The sequence below is a fragment of the Anastrepha ludens genome, chromosome 5 (genome assembly GCF_028408465.1).
Source record: "Anastrepha ludens isolate Willacy chromosome 5, idAnaLude1.1, whole genome shotgun sequence".
Classification (NCBI taxonomy): domain Eukaryota; kingdom Metazoa; phylum Arthropoda; class Insecta; order Diptera; family Tephritidae; genus Anastrepha; species Anastrepha ludens.
In genome coordinates, this window is record NC_071501.1 from 110287361 (window position 1) to 110307538 (window position 20178).

General features: G+C 34.8%; 1 protein-coding gene across 1 annotated transcript; it reads right to left on the reverse strand.

Moving 5' to 3' along the window:
- Positions 1 to 3195: 3195 nt before the first annotated feature.
- Positions 3196 to 19960, reverse strand: LOC128864842 (uncharacterized). The gene is made up of 8 exons (XM_054104600.1): positions 19874 to 19960; positions 19698 to 19776; positions 19294 to 19461; positions 18742 to 18855; positions 14665 to 14748; positions 14421 to 14522; positions 9464 to 10405; positions 3196 to 5421 (listed from the first exon to the last, which is right to left on the reverse strand). Exons 1-8 carry the CDS (start codon positions 19958 to 19960, stop codon positions 4364 to 4366), a joined length of 2634 nt encoding a protein of 877 aa, XP_053960575.1. The 3' UTR covers positions 3196 to 4363.
- Positions 19961 to 20178: the final 218 nt, after the last annotated feature.

A 20178-nucleotide genomic window follows, 5' to 3' on the forward strand; every position in this document is an offset into this window, starting at 1 on the left:
TTTTCTAATAGCGGTCGCCCCTCGGCAGGCAATGGCAAACCTCCGAGTGCATTTTTGCCATGAAAAAGCTCCTCATAAAAATATCTGCCGTTCGGAGTCGGCTTGAAACTGTAGGTCCCTCCATTTGTGGAACAACATCAAGACGCACACCACAAATAGGAGGAGCGGCTCGGCCAAACACCTAACAGAAGTGTACGCGCCAATTATTTAATTTTTTTTTTTTTTTTTATAAAAATTTAACTTGAAAAAATAATTTTTGTAATTAAAAAAGCAAAATTATTTCAAAATATTAATTTAAAAAATTATAAAAAAAATTATATTTTTGGGTTGCGTTGATATTGAAACATTGTGAAAAATTTATTTCATACAAAATTTTGCTTTCCATTTTGAGTTAATATAATTCTTCCAACAAAATGTCTTTTTATAAAAAGCAATTTTTTCTATTTTGCTTTAATGTCCCAAAAATTATGAAAATTTTATTCTAATGAAAATTAAATAGTTGTTTTTTTTAATAATTTTTTTATACATTTTTTTCAATAAATTTTCTTGGAATTAAAAAATTATTTGTTTTTTTTTTTAATGAAATTTTTATGAAAATCAATTTTTACGACATTGTGAAATTTGCTATTATTGCTACTTACAAAAAGCAAATAAAAAATATATTTAATTTTCATACATATAAAATTTTCATAGGTATTGGTATATACATATACATATTATAGTATACAAACTAAAAATAAATTATTTTTATAAAAAAAGTTTCTAAATGTTGCTTGAAAACCAGAAATATTTAATTTTCACAACAATAAAATATTCATAATTTTTTGCATATTAAAGAAAAACAAAAACGAAAAATTAGGTTTTATGAAAAGAAATTTTTATAAATGATATACCTATATTAAAACAAACTAAAAATAAAATTGTGTAAAAGAACTTTTGTAAAAAAAAATTTTAATTTAATTTTGTAATTTACATAACTATAAAATTTTTCTAATTATTGGCGTATTAAAGCAAAATAAAAAATTGAAATTTTGTTGCAAAAATTATATTAACTCAAAATGAAAAACAAAATTTTGTATAAAACAAATTTTTCAAAATATTACCATATCAAAGCAAACCAAAAAAAAAAATATATTTTTTTGATAATTTTTTAAATAAATTTTTAGAAATAATTTTTTTTTATTAAAAAAAACTATTTTTTGTTGTTAAATTTTTATAAGTGTTGGTAAATTAAGGCAACCTAAAAAAATATGTTTTGTCAAAATACATTTTTACAACAAAAAAATAAAAAATTGATTTTTTATGAAATAAATTTTAAACATGTTTTTTTAATTAATTTTTTTTAAGTAAATTTAGTTTTTTAATTCAAAAAAGTATTTTTTGAAGTCAAAGTTTTATAAGTGTTGGCAAATCAGGCAAACTAAAACAAACAAAAAATTTATGAAAATAAATTTTTACTGCAAAAAAATAAAAAAATAATTTTTTTATAAAATAAATTTTAAACATTTTTTTTAAGTTAATTTTTTGAAATAAATTTCATTTTTTAATTAAAAAATTATTTGTTGAAGTTAAATTTTTATAAGTGTTGGTAAATCAAGGCAAATTAAAAAAAGAATATAATTTTTATCAAAGTAAATTTTTACAACAAGAAAATAAAAAAATAATTTTTTTACGAAATAAATTTTAAACATTTTTTTTAATTAATTTTTTGAAATAAATTGTGTCTTTTAATTTAAAAAATTATTTTTTGTAGTTAAATTTTTATAAGTGTTGGTAAATCAAGGCAAACTAAAAAAATATATTTTTTATGAAAATAAATTTGTACAAAAAAAAGATAAAATAGAATAAAAATTAATTTGTTTTATGAAATACATTTTAAACATTGTTTTTTAATTCTTCTTAAATGTTGGTATATTAAAATACAAATAAATACAACTTTTTATAAAGCAAATTCTCATAGCAATGCTTTATTCTTCAAAATAAAAAAATATGCTCTTTATAAAAGGAAAGTTTCGTAAAAATTGCTGCATTGGGAAAATTTATATTTAATTAATAAAGAAAAATAATATTTTTTATATAAATAAACTTTCACAAATATTGCTAAACAAAACAGAATAAACAAATTTTAGTTTTATAAACAGAAATTTTTATAAATATTGCTGTATGAAAAAAACTATAATAAAAAAAGGTTGTATTTTTGTTAGAAAAGTTTTTCATAAAAATGATAAGCAAAAGAAATAAAAGAATATATATTCGTTATAAAAAGCAATTTTAATAATATTGTTACATTTACAAATAAAAAAAATTTTATAAAATGAAATTTTCATAAATATTTCTCCAATGGCAAAATTTATATTGAATAAAGTAAAAAATAATAATATAAATAGATTTTCACAAAGATTGCTAAATAAAACAGAATAAACAAGTTTTATTTTCTATAAACAGATATTTTCATAAATATTGAGGCATTAAAAAAACTAAAAAAGGTGTTTTTTTATTAAATAGTTTTTCATAAAATTGATAAATAAAATAAAATAAAATATTTTTTTATAAAATGAAATCTTCATAAATATCTTTTCAATGGCAAAATTTATATTGAACCAAAAAAACAGAATAAAAAACTTTTAGTTTTATAAAAAAAAATGAAAAAACTAAAAAGATTGTATCTTTGTTAAAATAGTTTCTTATAAAAATGATAAGCAAAATAAAAAAATATTTTTGTATAAAATGAAATTTACATAAATATTGTCACATTGACAAAGACAAAAAAAAAAATTTAAATAAAATGAAATTTTCATAAATATTTTTTCATTGAAAATTTATATTGAACCAAAATAAAAAAAATTATGTTAATAGACTTTCACAAATATTGCTACATAAAGCAGAACAAACGAATTTTATTTTCTATAAAAAGAAATTTTCATAAATATTGATGTATTAAAAAAACAAAAAAAAAATGTATTTCGGCTTGAAAAAAAAAAAAATTTATAAAATGTATTTTCGTTTACTTTTTTTTTATAAAAATGTATTTTGGTTAAAATAATTAAAAAAAAGGAAAAGTTTTTTATCAATATACACATGCACGAATTACTTCTCTTTACTAAAATTCCTTAAACTCCAAACACATATTTTTAATTTCAATATTTCCGTTTGCATTTACATTGCATTGCATTTTTGAAAGAAAAAAAATCTAAATAAAATTTTCACATTTAATACGTTTTTTATTACCATCGACATCAATTTCTTTTATTACAATAAATTTTAATAAATTAAAAATAGTTTTTAAATTTAACTGCAGGAACTAATACCACTTTGAATTGGTGTTTGTGTATGCCAAGGCAATAATATTAGTTACCCATTTAAAATAAATTATGTGTCTAAGTTTTACAAAATCGTTTTCTTCTGGAACAGTGGTTGAGTTCCTCAAAAGGTTGTTTCTCATAAATTCGTGTTTTAATGAAATTTGCGTGTATGCTTGTGAATTTTGTTTTTGTTTTTTGTTTTTTACATGTTGACTTAATTAGAATTAACGCAAATAATTTATTTTAATCATATTTTATATTAATTTTCTCACTGAAATACTATATTTCTTTGTATGTCTATTTAATTTGAGTTATTGCATTTTAGGAGCCCAGCTTTTGTTGTTACATATTCGTTGTTGTTTTTTCAATGTTGAATATTTTTTCTTCACCTAAACTGCTTCGTTCTACTTAAAAATAGATTTTTCAATGTTAATGCTAGCCTTAAATTTTAACTAAAATATATAAGCATTTTACAGTTAGTATTTTTAAAATATATTGGTAGTTGAATTTTCGTACATTTTTTCTTCCAAATTGCAGCATTCAAAAGTTAAAAAATTATAATTTTGCGCTTAGAAGTATGCGACATTTCTAATAACATGAATTTTATAAAAAATGGCTGATTTCATATTTCAACTCTTAGCGCTGGAAATTTAAGCGAGACAACAGGCCATTCAGGCGCGCTACTGCTTGCCTTTATACATTGCAGTCAAATTTTTGAATTTTATTTTAAAACTCGCACAGTGCAAAATATTATTATAAAAAAAAATTATTTTTAAAAATATATAAATTTTCTATAGTCGCACAAATGTTTACTTCAGCTCAATTCAAAATTTTAGTCTATCTCTGCCCTTTCGATCGCCTCGATTGCAATATTTCGCACTCAAACTTCACCGCGTAAAGCAAAATTGCGTCTCATTTTCTTTTTAACTCCTTACTTTTTCTGCAAAATTTCGCGTACTTGTTTATCTTTAACATATTTACAGTTTCTACTTCTGATCACTAAAAACATTCTCTAGCATTTCTTTTTCACCAAAACAATTTTCTTGTAAATTTAATTAATTTCAAACAAAGCGCTGCAGGAATAGCCGTTGTATTCTACCAATGGTCGCCGCCGGCACCTCCTCGGCTGCGCGCTCCTCCGTCGGCTTGGCATTCACCGTCAACACATCCTCCTTTTGACCCGCCTCCTGCTTAACTATGCCGTCCTCTAAATTCTCATCGGCCTTTATGCTCTCCGCATCCAGTTTGGGATCATCTTCTGGATTATTATTTCCATCGCCTGAAGTATTGCCGCCCAGTTCGTCGATATCCACATCGACTGCGGCATGTGGCTTTGGTCGTGGTGTAGTGGGTTCGCGTTGCTTACCCAGCTTCTGTTCGGCCTCCAAGGACTCGCCACTACCACTACCCGTTTCACTGGCCAGTTGAGTTTCCTTCGATTCTGCGGAATCATTTGAAGCATTGTTAGCGAGACGTGAGAAACGATCTAATTGAAAATCGCTGCTATTCGAGATGGTCGTTTCACTGGACAAATCTTCAGCTGAGTTCATAAGCAGTGCCACTTTTGTTGGCAGTTTCGATGCGGTTTCGGTGGTGCTATCACTGCTTACGCCGTAGTAGCTTGCGGTAGATGAGCCATCAGCGATATTAATGCCACTTCCACTACCTTCGTCCGCCGGTTTGTATGATCTAACCAGGTCAAAGGCGCTACTAATACTACGCTGCTCATCCTTAATGTCTGTCTCGCCGGCGTCATCGGTCTCACTTAGTGGGAAATTTACATCACGCAAACTAAAGTCATCTTCGGGCAGGGAAGGATATGCCGGGTTGGCTTCCATTGGTATGGCACTCTCTTCTTCTTCTAAGTGGAATGTTCTAACATCACTGGAATGTTTTGCTGCTTCTGGCGTGGTGGATGCCAATGTGGACGCATCTGTGCTTGAGGAACTCGAACTGGCTGGCATGGCTTCTGTTGAGGCAGTTGTTGGTAGATGGGTGGTGCTATCGTTATTTATGGGAGTAGCAGTGGTATTTGATAATTGTGGTGGAGGCAGTACTACTGTGTGTTGATTATTGGAAGCTGCGGCTTGTATGTCCACGGCGCCGGATTGCGGAAGATCTGTTAGAATAAAGAAATTATTTATTACGAGTGCACACAATTAGCTCTGCAGAGTTAAACTCAAAAAACGCAACCAGTTTAATTTCCTAATTTTCTCACCCTTTTTCAAAGCCCATCGACTGTTCTGTGCATGGATCTAGTAATTTATTGTTGATTCTATTCTCCTACGATACTAAATACACTATAAGCGGTAATTAGGTAGGCATTGGAATAATAGTATGGGGTGCTCGATATATTAAGCTTTAGTCTCACTTCCTTTACTCGGATTGTCTGTCTGAACGGTAGGCCATGTAAGTTAAAGCTGGACTGTCAGAAAATCTACCAGAAGTATAGAGGACTGAGAAACATACCTAAGTGCCATAGTTGTTGCCTACCCTCCGTTGGAAGCAGGAATCAGGCTAAATATGATGGACCCAGTAGACGACGGCCGCTGTAAGGCTGGAGGCATTTTGTTCATTGGTCACCGGCCACAGGCCCAGTTGATTTCTTTACACTGAATGGAAAATGGCATCACTCTCGTGATATGAAAGAGAATAGAAACGGGGAAATTTGTTCAATCTCTAGAGATCTTCACTTGGACAATGCTAAAAATTTCATTTACAAGCTTAAACTCTTAAGATAGTGCGAGAGCAGGCCTATTTTATACCTCCGTAGTCCTACGTACATACTATGAACTTTCGATGGTCAAGCAATCCAGTTACTTGGTCCATACGAACTCTGTTAGAAGTTAATACTAGAATATTACATCTGTTAAAGCTGACTTAATATGCTAGGAGGAAACTGAATAAATTCATGTTAAGGACCCAATTTTGGCTTGAGAATCACGGCCTGGAGCTCCCCAAACATGAGAACGAAGTAATCCTGATGACACGAGGTCACATTCCACTCGAGAACAGCATGCAACGAGGCGACACATCCCTCAGTAATTCAAAAAGCGCTGAAATATCCGGACATTCAACTCGACTGCAGGCTTACGTTCTAGGCCCAGATACGGCACGCGGCTACCAAAGCAGCAAAGATCACGGGAATGCTGAGCAGACTAATGGCGAATATCGGTAGACCAACCCAGAGCAAAAGAAAGCTGCTCATGGTGACTAAAATGCAAAGATTGCTGTACGGCAGCGAAATATGGGGATATGCGCTAAACTGCAAAATCAAGCCTAAAACCACTGGAGGCTGTACAACAGCAGTTTTTGGGATCATGGCCCCAGAACGAGTGGATGGGTGGGGTTGTAGGAAAATACACGCCACCAATAATACCGCGGAACGTAGATGCCACACTAAGAAGTGGTGGTAAAGCCGATGGTACACTGAATCCAGTGGCAGATCGACGACGAAGCTGATTCCTACAATACATAGTTGAATGGGTTCAAAGGAATTTCCGGGAAGGAGGCTTTGCCATGACTCAGTTTCTCTTGGGTCACGGAAATATTTATGCTGCATAGGTAAGGTAAGTGAATCCAAGTGCATATATTGCGACGCGATGACGCTGAACACACGATCATTAGTTGCGACAGAAAAGAAAGAGATGTGATCAACAAAATGCTTGAACGCGAGGATAACTGCAATGCGGTGAAAATATACGTTGAAGAATACTAAAGCGAAGCCAAACAGACAGAGACATAAGCAGACGAAGGCTATAGTAGCATGAAGCTGGCTACAAATACAATGAACTCAGACGTGGGTGAATAGGATTGGTCCATTTTATGGATGTCGTTCTGGGCCGTCCCGAAATAAGTAGTATTCCTGGAAAGGGAGTCTCTCCAGAAGAGGGATTGTTTTAGTGACAGCTCCACTCGCTGCAGTAGGCGGCAGTCGCTGTAAGTGCGAAGGCATTTTGAACCCTATCTCCCCTACAAAAGAAAAAAACCAAAAAAAAGCTGACTCAATAGAAATATCAACCCTACAGTATATATGTTGGTATAGATGGAAACTATTTAGATATGACACGTAAGTCGGCTCCTTGCAATGCGACAAGGTCGATGATATCTTTATTATGATAAGAATTCTAGGAGGGTAGTGAATCGAAGCCATGTAGATAATTTGGGAGAAATTTCAGGGGTCTATTGGTCTATTCGGTATCTCGGTAGTAGCTTTGGTGATCCCTACGACTAATGAATGAGAATAGACAATATCCCGCGCTTTCTTGGATGTAATATGAAATAAGAGATAATCTTCCTAATGAAAAATGAAATTACTACATGTCTTTAAGGTGAATACCAAGCAATCCATGAGATAGAGCCAGACCCCGTCATCAATGCCATGGAATCCTAGATTAATAGGGTGCGCAATCGCGAAGTAAAGGGCAGTCCTCGCACTTTTCCAAACTTACCTACTTTCTCTGTTTCTAAACAAAAAAAAAGCTCCTCCAATTCTATTCCTTAACCCCCAAAACTTATCCTTACTCCCGCACGATAGTTTGCGCATTAGTTGCATTGTGACTGCTGAAACAAGGAAGTGGGCGACCGCGGTAATAGCGCAGACACACCAAATTTAGCGAAATTCTCAACCATCTGTGCGATCCTTCTGCCAGAAAAACGTGAAACACAGATGGCGCTTCAAGCCTTCTTACTGCTCCTGAGCAACGATAAGTGGGCATTCCCACTACTTAGGACTGGTAGCGGCAGGCTAATCACCTACCCTGTCAGAAATCAAAACAGATTAATGAAACGAACGCAAGACTGAGTCTTGTCGAGGCCCTATGCTCCCGAGAGAAGTGAACAAGGAAAAAAAAATCGCGAAGCCAGTCGAGGCAGTCACATGCTTGAAATCGTGTCCCTTAAATAATGGGAATGCCTGTTCTTTCGAATAAATGCATAATATACCGTTCCACAATTGCAAAGCTCCCGTCTCTGGGATTTTATATTATATTTCGTCTAAGGTGATTATACTGTTCAAAAGTAAAACCTTAAATAAAGGCTTAATATTTGGCGCGAGCCAAAGCGGTCACCTAAACAGAAATGTTGGAAAAATATACATTTGTAATATAGGTAGGTATATTTCGTTCGCTACTGCAGCCGAGTAACCACTTGAACAGAATTGTCGGCGACAACGGACAATGGGTAACGCGTTGTGGGATTCCCGCTGTCAAAATTAGTGCACATTTAATAGCCGTCGGTTATTTTAACGGCGGCAAAATAATTATATTCATTTCTATTTTCTCCGACGGGTTGAAAACCCAGGGTTGCTTTTGTGATCACTTGATGGCAGCAGTCAAATAACAAGCAAATAATATTCGATTTGACCAAGAAAATCCGCAAAATATCAATAATTTAGAAGGAAGTTGTTTTTTGTAGCAATGAGCCTCAACGAGTTGCTTAACAAATATAGCAAACGAAAATATTTCAGATATAATTAAATTTATTGTAACCACAAAATCTCAGCTGAAAACCGTCCCCGTCGCAATGATGTTTAATCGATCCAATTCCCCGACGGAAATGGATCAGCTGATTACCACCCGTCAACCCGTTATCCGCTGCTATTCTGTTTAGGGCCTGAGTTGGTGCGTGACCACCATTCAGTAGTGGCCGGGATTTCGAAACCAAAACATCGGATGATAGAAAATTTCATTATTTCTAATGGTCGCCGCCTCACGGCAGGCTATGGCAAATATCACAGGGCATTCTTGCTACGAAGAAGCTTCTCATAAAAATTATCTGCCATTCGGAGGTGGCGTAAAACTGTAGGTTCTTCTATTTATAGAAAAACCCCAAGACGCCAGCCACAAATAGAAGCAGGAGTTCGGCCAAACACCCAAAAAGGGTGTAAGCGCCAATTATATATATATATGATATATATCCTGTGCTGCTTCGAAAACTAGCATTGAATTGATATAGGAAAAATTTGGTATAAAATCGATAGAATAAATCCCCTCTTTTAATTTCTCTGCACAAAACGTCCTGGCACGTACCTAAGTGCGACATAAGTGACGAAATATTTAGAAATTGCCTCCCTTCATAGAATAAGTATTCCCCTTCAGCTATTACTTTATATCTAATACCCTCTACATAATACTTTTATTCCGCACTTCTTTTCCACCTACCTTCAGTTGCCTTAAAACCCGCAAAACCGTCTGTATTTCCTTCTACGCGCGGTCCAGCTGTGGTCAAGATGATGTGATAAATGTTGTCACTGCCAGATGTTTCGGGTTCTAAATCAAATGTGTTTTGCAGTTGTAAACCGCCGCTTTGTCCGCCATCATTACCATCTATCAGCTCAGGTGAACCGAGTTCTTCACCAGCCGTTACTCGTTCAGTCGTCACCAAGTTTTCTCGCTTTATATTCACTTTCGTTGGATCATTCAATGAGGCATCGTGTTGTAGTTCCTGTGCGCCAAACGCGGGAATCGCTTCGCCATCCTCAACAAGCTGTGCCACCTCGGCGGACACTTCACCACTATCACAGCTACCATTTTCCACGTTCGCCCCATTTTGTGGTATAGCAACTACAACAGTATTACGCTCTGTGCTTGGGTAAGCAACTGAAGCGCTAAGCTTTAAGCTCTCAACATTATTAACGCCCCCAGCCACTGGAAGTAAAGTTTGACGGTTGTTGTCTATGCTAAATGTTAAGTTATTGCCATTGTTCGTAGTTGAACTCGACACACTTTCACCACTGTGATTTTGCTCTTGCTCTGTTGGTGTATTTTGAGATACAACGGCTACTGATGGTGTTGGCGCCGGTAGTGGTGAACTGCTGCCGTCCGCTGTTGTTGTTGTCCGCGTTGTCGTGGATTGTTCAGTTGAAGTTGTTGTCGTGCTGGTCGTGGTAGTTGTAGTTTGTGGTTTGAGCATATGATGAATCGGTATGACTTTATTGTCATCGGTAATGCGTATCTCAACCGGTTTAGTGATCTCTTTGATGGTTATATTCGGATTAAGCACCGGTGGTGGAGCTGATGTCGTCTCGGCGCTGTTCACCTCTGCAGCTGGTGTTGGAGGATTGTTTGATTTTTTTGCATTTTGAGTGGGATCAAAAGTAAAGACTGTTGATTTGGAAGAGATTGAAAAATATTTATTGGGTTAATAAAAAATGTATTTTTAATTATTACAATTTTTTTGAAATGCTTTAAATATTTGGTAGTGAAGAGTTATATAAATAATATCATATAAATAATTAACATCACTGAGGGTTAAATGGGAAGAAATAATTTTTCTTATCATTGAATAATAAAAAGGGGTCTTTAATCAACATTTTTTTTTGCCGTAATTAAAAAGCCTTAATGATGAGCCTTAAAAATTATTTCACTAAAACTAGATTTCCATAGATATAACTCAATAAGCGTCAGCCAATTTGAGAAGTTAAGGTCCTAGGGATACCTTTTACCGTAGTCTCGAAATTTCGGTACTCATCCCGAGCCATGACTTTTTTTTCAATTTATAAAAAATCAATACCGTCTTTTTCCGAAAATAACACCTCCTTCGAAAATAATTCGTAGTTAAAATAATGTGATAAAAAGAATTCGTTAAAAATGCTGTTGATTTATTAAGTAAATATAAATTACCCATAAATTACTCATAAATTACCCATAAATTACCCATAATTTCACTTTTGTACGATTTTTGCATACAAAAAATTATTCGCGGAATATAACGGAACTATTTATATTTTCTTTGATATATTGCGCATTCAACAAGTGATTTTAATCGTGGATAGAAGCACGTGTTGTTAAAAAATAAATTGGAATCCTCGAACGCGTATATTTATATATATAGGTATATTTTGTATGATCTTTTTTTTATAAAAGTGGTAAAAGTGCAACAACTTCTTCTTCTTCTTAATTGGCGCTATAACCGCTTACGCGATTTTGACCGAGTTTAGCAAAGCGCGCCAGTCGTTTCTTTCTCGTGCTAACCGGCGCCACTTGGACACACCAAGTGAAGCCAAGTCCTTCTCCACCTGATCTTTCCAACGCAGAGGAGGCCGCCCTCTTCCTCTGCTACCACCAGCTGGTACCGCATCGAATACTTTCAAAGCCGGAGCGTTTGTATCCATTCGCTCATCGTTCCATCGTCTGTGATATTCGCCATTGCCAACGTGCAAAGGTCCAAAAATCTTACGCAGAATGCAACAACTGCTGCTGCAGAAATAAACACTGTTCACGGAGAGGATACCGCGAGTGTAAGGACTGCGCAAAAGTGGTTTTAAAAATTCCGAAGTGGTAACTACGACGTGGAGGATGCCCCGCACGCTGGTCGTCCTGAAGTCTTTAACTCCGACGCCTTGCTCGAACTCGTGGAAGCTGAGCCCAATTGTATAGCTCAGAGGTTAAATTCAACGCATGGAACAGTTCACAGGCACCTGGTTCAGTTGGGAAAGGTTTCAAAGCTGAGAAAGTAGGTTCCGCATAGACTTTCCGTCACCAATCTTCAGCAGAGAGTGAATTTGTGTGTTCTCAGCTGCTGCAACGGCTTGAAAATGAAAGTTTGTTGAACCGTATCGTTACTGGTGATGAAAAATGGGTCCTTTACAATAACCCTGTTCGCAAACGTCAATGGTTAGATAAAGATGAAACACCAGAACCGACCCCTTAGAGATGGCCTTCACCCCAAACCTGTCTATTGGTGTGATATGGCCGGCTATGACGATAACTGCTGATTATTATTCCCATCAGCTTTCAAACCTGAATGAGGCACTTAACAAAAATCCGCCGTCTTTAGTGAATTGACGCAAAGTTTTGTTTGTTTCACCACGACAACGCAAGACCTCATACCGCAAGGCAAACATTAGGCAAGCTGAACGAGCTCGTATGGGAGCTAATGCCGCATCCACCATACTCTCCGAATTTTGTAATTTTTACCTTTCCCGTGGACTTCAGTCCCATATGAGTAACAAGAACTACTTCTCAAAAGAAGCTGTAAAAAGGGATATCGAAGCGTATTTTGCCTCCAAGGACAACAACTTTTTGATCAGGGAAATAAATACTTGCTTAAACCTTGGGAAGACATTGTAATTTCACAAAAACCACCTTTAAAAAACGCACGAACTTATGGACTGACCTGATGTGTTGAGTTTTCTTAATAATTCAGAGAAATTTTTGAAACAAAATATTCCGAGATATTAATTGATTACATCTACAGTTCGTTTAAAATTAATTCTTGGAATTTATCTTAAAAATACAACACAAGGCAGCAGTCTACATGGAGCGACAGTGCAAGTTAAAATGAGTACAACACGAAAGAGCTATTCCGTCGAGCACAAAAAGGGAATCGTGGAAGACTCGAGGGGTGTAAATCTTGTAGCATTCTGTAAAGAGAAGATGCTGGATCTCTGTATGGTTCGTAAATGGCGTGTAGACTACGATTACCTGTGCCAACTGGTGGACCAAGGAAGTGAAAAAAAACGCAGAGTTGGATCAGGACGGTAGCTGTGTTTTCTGAGTTGGAAGATTGCATCTGGGAATGGATTGCAGGAAGGAGAGCAATGGCTTTGGTTGTGCGCAGGGCTGATATTCAAAAATTTGCCCTTGAAACAGCAATTAAATTTGTATATCCACAGAAGAATTTAAAGCATCGTTACACTGTTTAGACAACTTCCTTAAACGATATGAACTGTCTCTAGGGAGATCAACAACATTGTTTAAGCTGGCATCGATTTTTCGAAATACCAACACTCCTCCATGATTACTATGGATGAGACTGCGGTATTCGTAGGCCAAGGAGCTCAAACGACAGTTCACCAAGCCTTTTTCGTCAATTTACGTTCCTTCTACCGGTTACGATAGTGCACGTGCTACCTGTATTTTGGCGATTCGTTTAGATGGCAAAAAAGTATCGCCATTTTTAATCACAAGAGGTAAAAAATACCAGATTCAACGTGTTTCAGGAATTTATGTCATTGAAAGTGAAAAAGCCTGGTGCACCCAAGCAGTTATAAGAATGTGGGTTGATTTTATGCTGCCACCACTGTTGAGGGGTCAGAATAGAGGTTTACTAGTTTGGGATTCAGCCAATACTCACCGCGCTAAAGACATGGACAACTTTCTTGCTGAGAGGAAGATTGCTCAAATAATGATTCCGGCAAGAATGACTGGATACATCCAGACACTTGACATTGCAATAAACAAGCCGTTCAAGGATCATTTGCGGATGGAAATCAATGAATATTTTGAAAACAGAATAGTGAGAAATCATCGAGGTAATTTTGTAAAACCAGGCTTAGAAGAAGTTGTGAACAAGCTACTTAGACAAGAAGTTACTTTAACGGTAGCTACATCGCAAGACATGAGAGATTCGAACCAATGATTCAGCAGGAAATGGATTTGGGCGAAAATCAGAATATAATACAGAATTTTATTTATGACGATGCTCCAGAAGAAAATGACATGACTGTAATTGAATAAATTAAAATTTCTGTATTCTGTGTAACAAAAAATTAAATAAAAATATATAAATATTCTTTTATTTTTGCCCTCACCCGAAAAAAACCTTAGCGCGTATTTTGGACCAAAAAAGAAAGTAAGATAGTGTGTTATTTTCGGGAAAAGACGGTATTTTTGATAATTACTGTTCCCGAAATTTCAGAATACTTTTTTAACGTAGTCCCGAAATTTCGGGATCAGTAAATATCGAAAATATTGATTTTTTATAAAGTGAGAAAAGGTCTTAGGGATACTTTTTAATGTAGCCCGAAATTTCGGGATCAGTAAATCTCGAAAATATTATTTTTTATAAAGTGAAAAAGGTCTTAGGGATACTTTTTGCCGTAGCCCCGAAATTTCGGGACTCATCCCGAGCCATTACTTTTTTCAAATAATAAAAAATCAATATTTTCGATAGTTAATTGTTTACTATTACTTTCAATATTTCGCCAAAAAATAAAGCTAATTATAAAATGAACATCCCTTAAAATGCTAAATGCCAAATATAATTCAAATACTATGATTTAATGATATAATTTAATGAATTCGAGTTTTTTAGTGACTTAAAGTGCATGACTACATCTATATCTACAGGTATATTATTTAAAATTTTTTCTAAGAAACACTTCCTCTTACTCACCTGGACAATTGTCGTATTCCGGACAGCAACGCCCTGGTATATACTTTGGCTTGCAATCGTCACGATAGAAGCAGGTCACAGAACTGCAGAGTATTTCACCACCTGTGGCCGTAGACCAAAATGATAAAAAAAAAAAAAATACTCACATTACCATTGCGGCAACAAAAATCACTTTAGATTTGTAACTTGAGCTGCATTTGCAATGCACTTATTTGTTTTGATTCTCAACACTCTTCACACTCACCTTGACAATAGCATACCGTACAGGGTGTCTCCGGATCTAACAACTTATCACCATTGGAATAAGTTTTGCCATCCTTCTGACAATCTGTGAATGAAAAGTAAAAAGGATGAATAAATAAAGTTGGTCAAAGCATTTTAAAATATTAGATATGGGTGAGTGATGATACTGTATTTGTATGTATTATATAAGTATGGGCGTATGTGTGACAGTATGAAAGGTAGAGGAATCAACAAAATTGCACTTTAGGTACATTAACACCATAACCCGGTAGGAAAAACTGAGCTCGTGATAGTAATAGCAGTGAATCCTCTGTTTAGTTCTCAACGGAGTGGACCACAGCGAAACTAATTTCGTGCTACTTTGATTAACTCCCTCAGGCCGAATAAAAGGCATACCTAATTAAATACATGAATGGGCAAACGAATGGCATGAGTGGCGTTTGAACGAAAAAAATGGCGTGAGAAACGTTTTTTCTTTACAGTTTTTTTAGATTATTTATGCAAATTACGAGTATTTTCGCTGAATATTTTATGAATCCACAAATGATACTCCATTTTTTATAAATATATTGTAATAGTTTGCGCTAAAAAATGTCAACTGGCAGTAAAGCATTTTAATATTTTAATTATTTTAATACACCTGTATATCTGTCATTGTGAAACTGATATCATTTTAAATAAATATTTAATCGACTCATTTTTTGTTTCTTGTACATTAATGGCCAACTGATATTAGGTAATAAAAACATATATTAATAAAAAAGCTTAATTTAGTGCAACTTAATTAGTTTTATTTGATTTTGATGATGAAAAATCTCATCGCTCTTAGGGTCGGTCAATCATTCACATCTTCTCTCATGCGGTTGATTTATAATTTCAACTGTGACAAATTGAAATTATTCTTATCGATGTAAATACATGTGTGCGTTAGTAGAGTTGCCAATCGTAGCAAATCTGTATATTTAATTTCACATTAGGGCGTCAGTGAGTTTGCAAGTTAGCAGTAAGATGTTGAAAATAAATGTTGTCCAGATCAATACCATCCAATTCCGACTATAAAAAAATGTTAATCATCTCTCAATAGCGCAATCCATTCACTGTAACTGTTGCTCCAGCTTCATTTTCGAAAAAGTAAGGTCCAATGACTCCGCCGGACCATAAACCGCACCAAACAGTCACACGTTGAGGATAGAGAGGCTTCTCAACAATAACTCATAGATTTTCTGAGCTCCAGATCCGACAGTGTTGCTTGTTGACGAAGCCACCGAGGTGGAAATGGCCCTCATCACTCAAGATGATTTTCATGCATTTCAACGACCCAATCAGCAAAGACACGACGTTGTTGATGATCGCCCGCCTCTCCCCTGTATGGCATCACAACGGAGGAATTTTTGAATATTTGTCCAAGTGTGCCCTAATAACGTTTGTGGAATGCCTAATTCCAAAGAACGACGAGGAATGGACAAACCTGGGTTTTCTTCAACACTTTCGGCTACAACAGCAATATTTTCGGCTCTTCTTGAGCGACGTGCACGGGTTTTATTCTTCACACCACTAACTTGTCCCAACAGCTCGAATTTTTTCATCAATTTCTGTATTGCGGTCCGACAAGGTGCTTCACGAACACCGAAAAATGTTCGAGTTTTACGAACAGTCTCTGCCAAATTTTCACCATTTTTATAGTGAATTTTAAAAATTTCAATGCGTTATTTAAGCGTGTGTCGTTCCAGTGTTTTAATGACGTAGTTTCTACTTGTCAAATATCAAAAAGTGACAGCTTCAAAAGTGACATCTACCGAAATAGTGGGCTATTCAAAATAATACCTGTTATGGGAAATCCCTTTATTAGGGATTTTAATGAAAAAAAATAAACACATTTTTTAGAAAAAATATGTCTGCCGACATTTTTAATTCTAGACTTTAAATAATACGATTGAGAAAAGTTATCTATTACTCTATGGACTAGCTCGTGCTTTGTTTGTGTTGTTTTGAATTAAATAAATAATATCTAAAATCTATTTATGCTCCATTTTCAGCAAAGCTTAAGGACAATATGATCTAGTGTGTGCCAAAAACAAAAAAAAAAAACCATGCGCTTATTACTTGTTTTATTAATTGAAGTAAATTAAGTCTCGGTATGGGTCTCGATATTTTGGGACTACTTTAAAAATATCCCGGAACTTCGGGATCACCAATTATAGAAAATATTGGCATCCCTAGTACGAACCTAGAAAAAAAATTAATTAAGAAAATTATTATTCGGGACTATATTAAAAATAAAAAAATAATAATAGTAACTAAAAATATTGGCATCCCTAGTAAAAATGTAGAATATTATGACTTTGGTATTTGATATATCGCAAGGGCGATTTCGCCTGAATAAATATTTCCATTTTTGCTAGGAAGTTGTGACTTCTGGATGCATTTTAAAAAATGTTACACTATAAAATATTAGGCAAAAGAGTCCGTCCACATAGGTGTTTTTAGTAAAAATAAAAATTCCAAAATTAGCTTTTAAATCTGTATATAAGTAGAATTGACCGCCGTAGTCTAACGGGTTGGTGCGTGACTACCATTCAGAATTCAGAGAGAACGTAGGTTCGAATCGCGGTGAAACACCAAAATTAGAGAAAAAGAATTTTCTAATAGCGATCACCCCTCGGCTCCTCAGGAGCTTTTCCAAAAAGTTGTAACCAAAAAATAAACCTATTTTCAACTTTAATAAAAAATAAGAAAAAAATCTATAATAGGGTGTTTTTGAAAATAACAAAAAAACAAAAAATTTAACAAAAATTTGTAACCGAAACATATTGTACATATTTTTTTTCAGCCGCAATAAAAAAATAAGAAAATGTCTGAGAGGTTGAGTTTTTCAAAAATAACAAAAATAAATTTTTTTTCCCAAACATTTTTAACCAAAAATTTTATTCTTTTAGCTTTAATCAAAAAATAAAAAAGCTAAGATGTGTTTTTTATAAAATAACAAAAAAAAGTTGTCAAAAATGTTTAACTAAAACCTAATTTTTTTCCGCTATTAATGGAAAATAAAAAAAAATCCAATAGGGAAATTTTTTCAAAAAATAACCAAAAAATTCTCAAAAAAATTTTACCAAAATCTAAATTTCTTTCAGCTATTAATGTAAAAATAAGAAAAAATTAGAAAGGGGTGGTTTTCCACAAATAACAAAAATATTTTTCAAAAATGCTTAACCTAAAATTTTTTTCAGCTGTAATCAATAAATAAGAAAAAAATTTAAGAAGGGGAGTTTTTAAAAAAATATAACAAAAAAAAACTTTCCAAAAAATTTTAACCAAAACCAAAATTTGTTTCAGCTATTAATCGAAAAATAAGAAAAATCTGAGGGGGGTGTTTTTCAAAGAAAGCAAAAACAATTTTTCCCCAAACATTTTTAACCAGAAAATCACCTTTAAACAAAAAATAAGAAAAAAAATTTAAGAGGGAGCGTTTTTCCAAAAATAACAACAAAAAAGAAGCTCCCAAAAAATTTTAACCAAAACCTAAATTTTTATCAGCTATTAATAGAAAAAAAAATTATTTCAAATATGACAAAAAATTTTTTCTCAAAAACTAAAAAAAATTTCCCAAAAATTAAAAAAAAAAATATTTTTTCTTTCTCATTGAAAAAATCTGCCTTTCGGAGTCGCTTAATTACGTAGGGCCCCCTAATTGTGGAACAATACCAAGACGCAACACTTCAGCGAGAAAAAATGGTCAAAAATCAACCAGCATTTGGAGCCATGGAGAATTTGCACTTTGTTACACTAAAATTTAGCGGGCTATAAAACTGCGTACCCAATTTTTTTGCCCAATTTTTTAAATTTTCTTCAAAGGTTGAAACTTTGGATTATATAGTTTTTGTTGTAGTACGCAGAAAATTAAAAAAATATATAAAATTCTAACGATAAATAGTTAAACTATGTTTACATTTGCACGTTCAAATCCTCACAAAAAATATCTGCTTGCGTATACAAACAAATTTTTTAGCGAGCAAACTCGTAACTTTCACATCTCTCTGGCCAGTAAAAACCAAAACCCATAAGTATTTTTGCCACTTACCGCATTTGTAATCAGGACAACAGTATCCTGTCTTCTGTATGGCACGACAGCCCACTTGGGTCTCACAGGTAACACTCGCCTTCAGCATAAGGACACCGTCCAGCAAACACTGATCTACGACCAGGATGTGGTGAATTGAGCGCATACAGATGCAGAACAGACCACGAATGACGGTCGATGCAGGAGGAGGACACCAACAAACAAACAAACAAACGAAGAGAAGTGAAGAGAAAAAATAGACAAAAAAGACAAAAAAGATTGAAAATGCATTAAAAGAAAATAATGAAAAAACGAAAAAAGCGATAAGGTGACCGAGAAATGTTAGTTTAGATAAGCGACACCGCAACAGCAGCCAGAACCAGAGAGTGGCTTGCACTGAATGCCTACAAAGCGCCACGCCGTTTGACATGCTCAAGTGGCGGCAGAGCAGCACCCCAACGAGCGAGTGGCCTAATGCCTGACGCTTGGCATTCTCTGGCGGGGCGGCAATGTGTTAGGGCGCCTTTTGATATGCATGTAATTATCGTTGATGGCATCGAATTGCTTGCTCACCTTGAGGCTGGTCCAGTGTGCCTGGCAGTGACTCCGCCGTCGAGGCGATTTCCTTTGCAGCTGGCTCCTCCGACAAAAGTTTGACAGAGAGTTCGCGCGTCAGTCGCACCAAAGTTGGACTGCGGCCCCCCACACTACTAGCGGGCAGAATATTGTAGAAATGCGCAGCTATAGAGTTGATATTGGCGTTACAGATGTTTATTGTTATTGTTGGTTTGTGCGCGAGTTTAGGTGGGCGTATCAGGACATGCAAAGAAATGTAAATAAAATGCAATGAAGGCGGATTTTTTTTCTCAAAATGACTTTGTGTAGCTGCGATTGCAAGTAAAAGGCAAGATGGTAAATGAAAAGAAAAACAAAAAAAAGAAAAAAAAAAGCAAAATGAAAAATAGAAAAGGTGATACAATTGCGAAATGTCACTTCTACAGCCACAAACGAGGAATCTGCCGGCTGTCGCACGCCCAACCAAGCATTCTCGGTTAACTGCATTGCACACAAAAGTTTAAATTAGTTTACCAGTTGGTTGCCACCCGCGCGCAAATAGGAAATTAAGCAAGTGAATAAAAAGTGAGCAACCAACACCAGCCAAGTCAGCGAATGGTTTATTGTGTCTGCTTTCACTTTTAGTGTTTGGTTGCTTTTGTGGCTCTTTTGCTGCCTGTGCCATTTTACAACACCCGTCAGCCCGTCTTCTCCCACTGAGCCGTTGTATGACTTCTCTGCGCACTTCGAGTAGTTTTCATGGCGTTAGGTTGTAGCCTCAATTTCGCTACTGTCGTTATTTTGTAAATATTGACAATGTCGCACAAAGTGGCATGCAATGTTGCAACTAATTTCGTCGGAACTATGGGCGGAGTGGCAATGTTGGTTTTGCGATTAGCGCAG

What these genes read in the sequence shown, in the direction of transcription:
- LOC128864842 (XM_054104600.1), bottom strand. Translation starts at nt 19,960, where the DNA reads ATGGCACAGGCAGCAAAAGAGCCACAAAAGCAACCAAACACTAAAAGT. An exon ending in TACGGTATGCTATTGTCAAG is followed by an intron (nt 14,523 to 14,664) that starts GTGAGTGTGAAG and finishes CTACGGCCACAG; the next exon opens with GTGGTGAAATACTCTGCAGT. An exon ending in GGGTTTTAAGGCAACTGAAG is followed by an intron (nt 5,422 to 9,463) that starts GTAGGTGGAAAA and finishes TTATTCTAACAG; the next exon opens with ATCTTCCGCAATCCGGCGCC.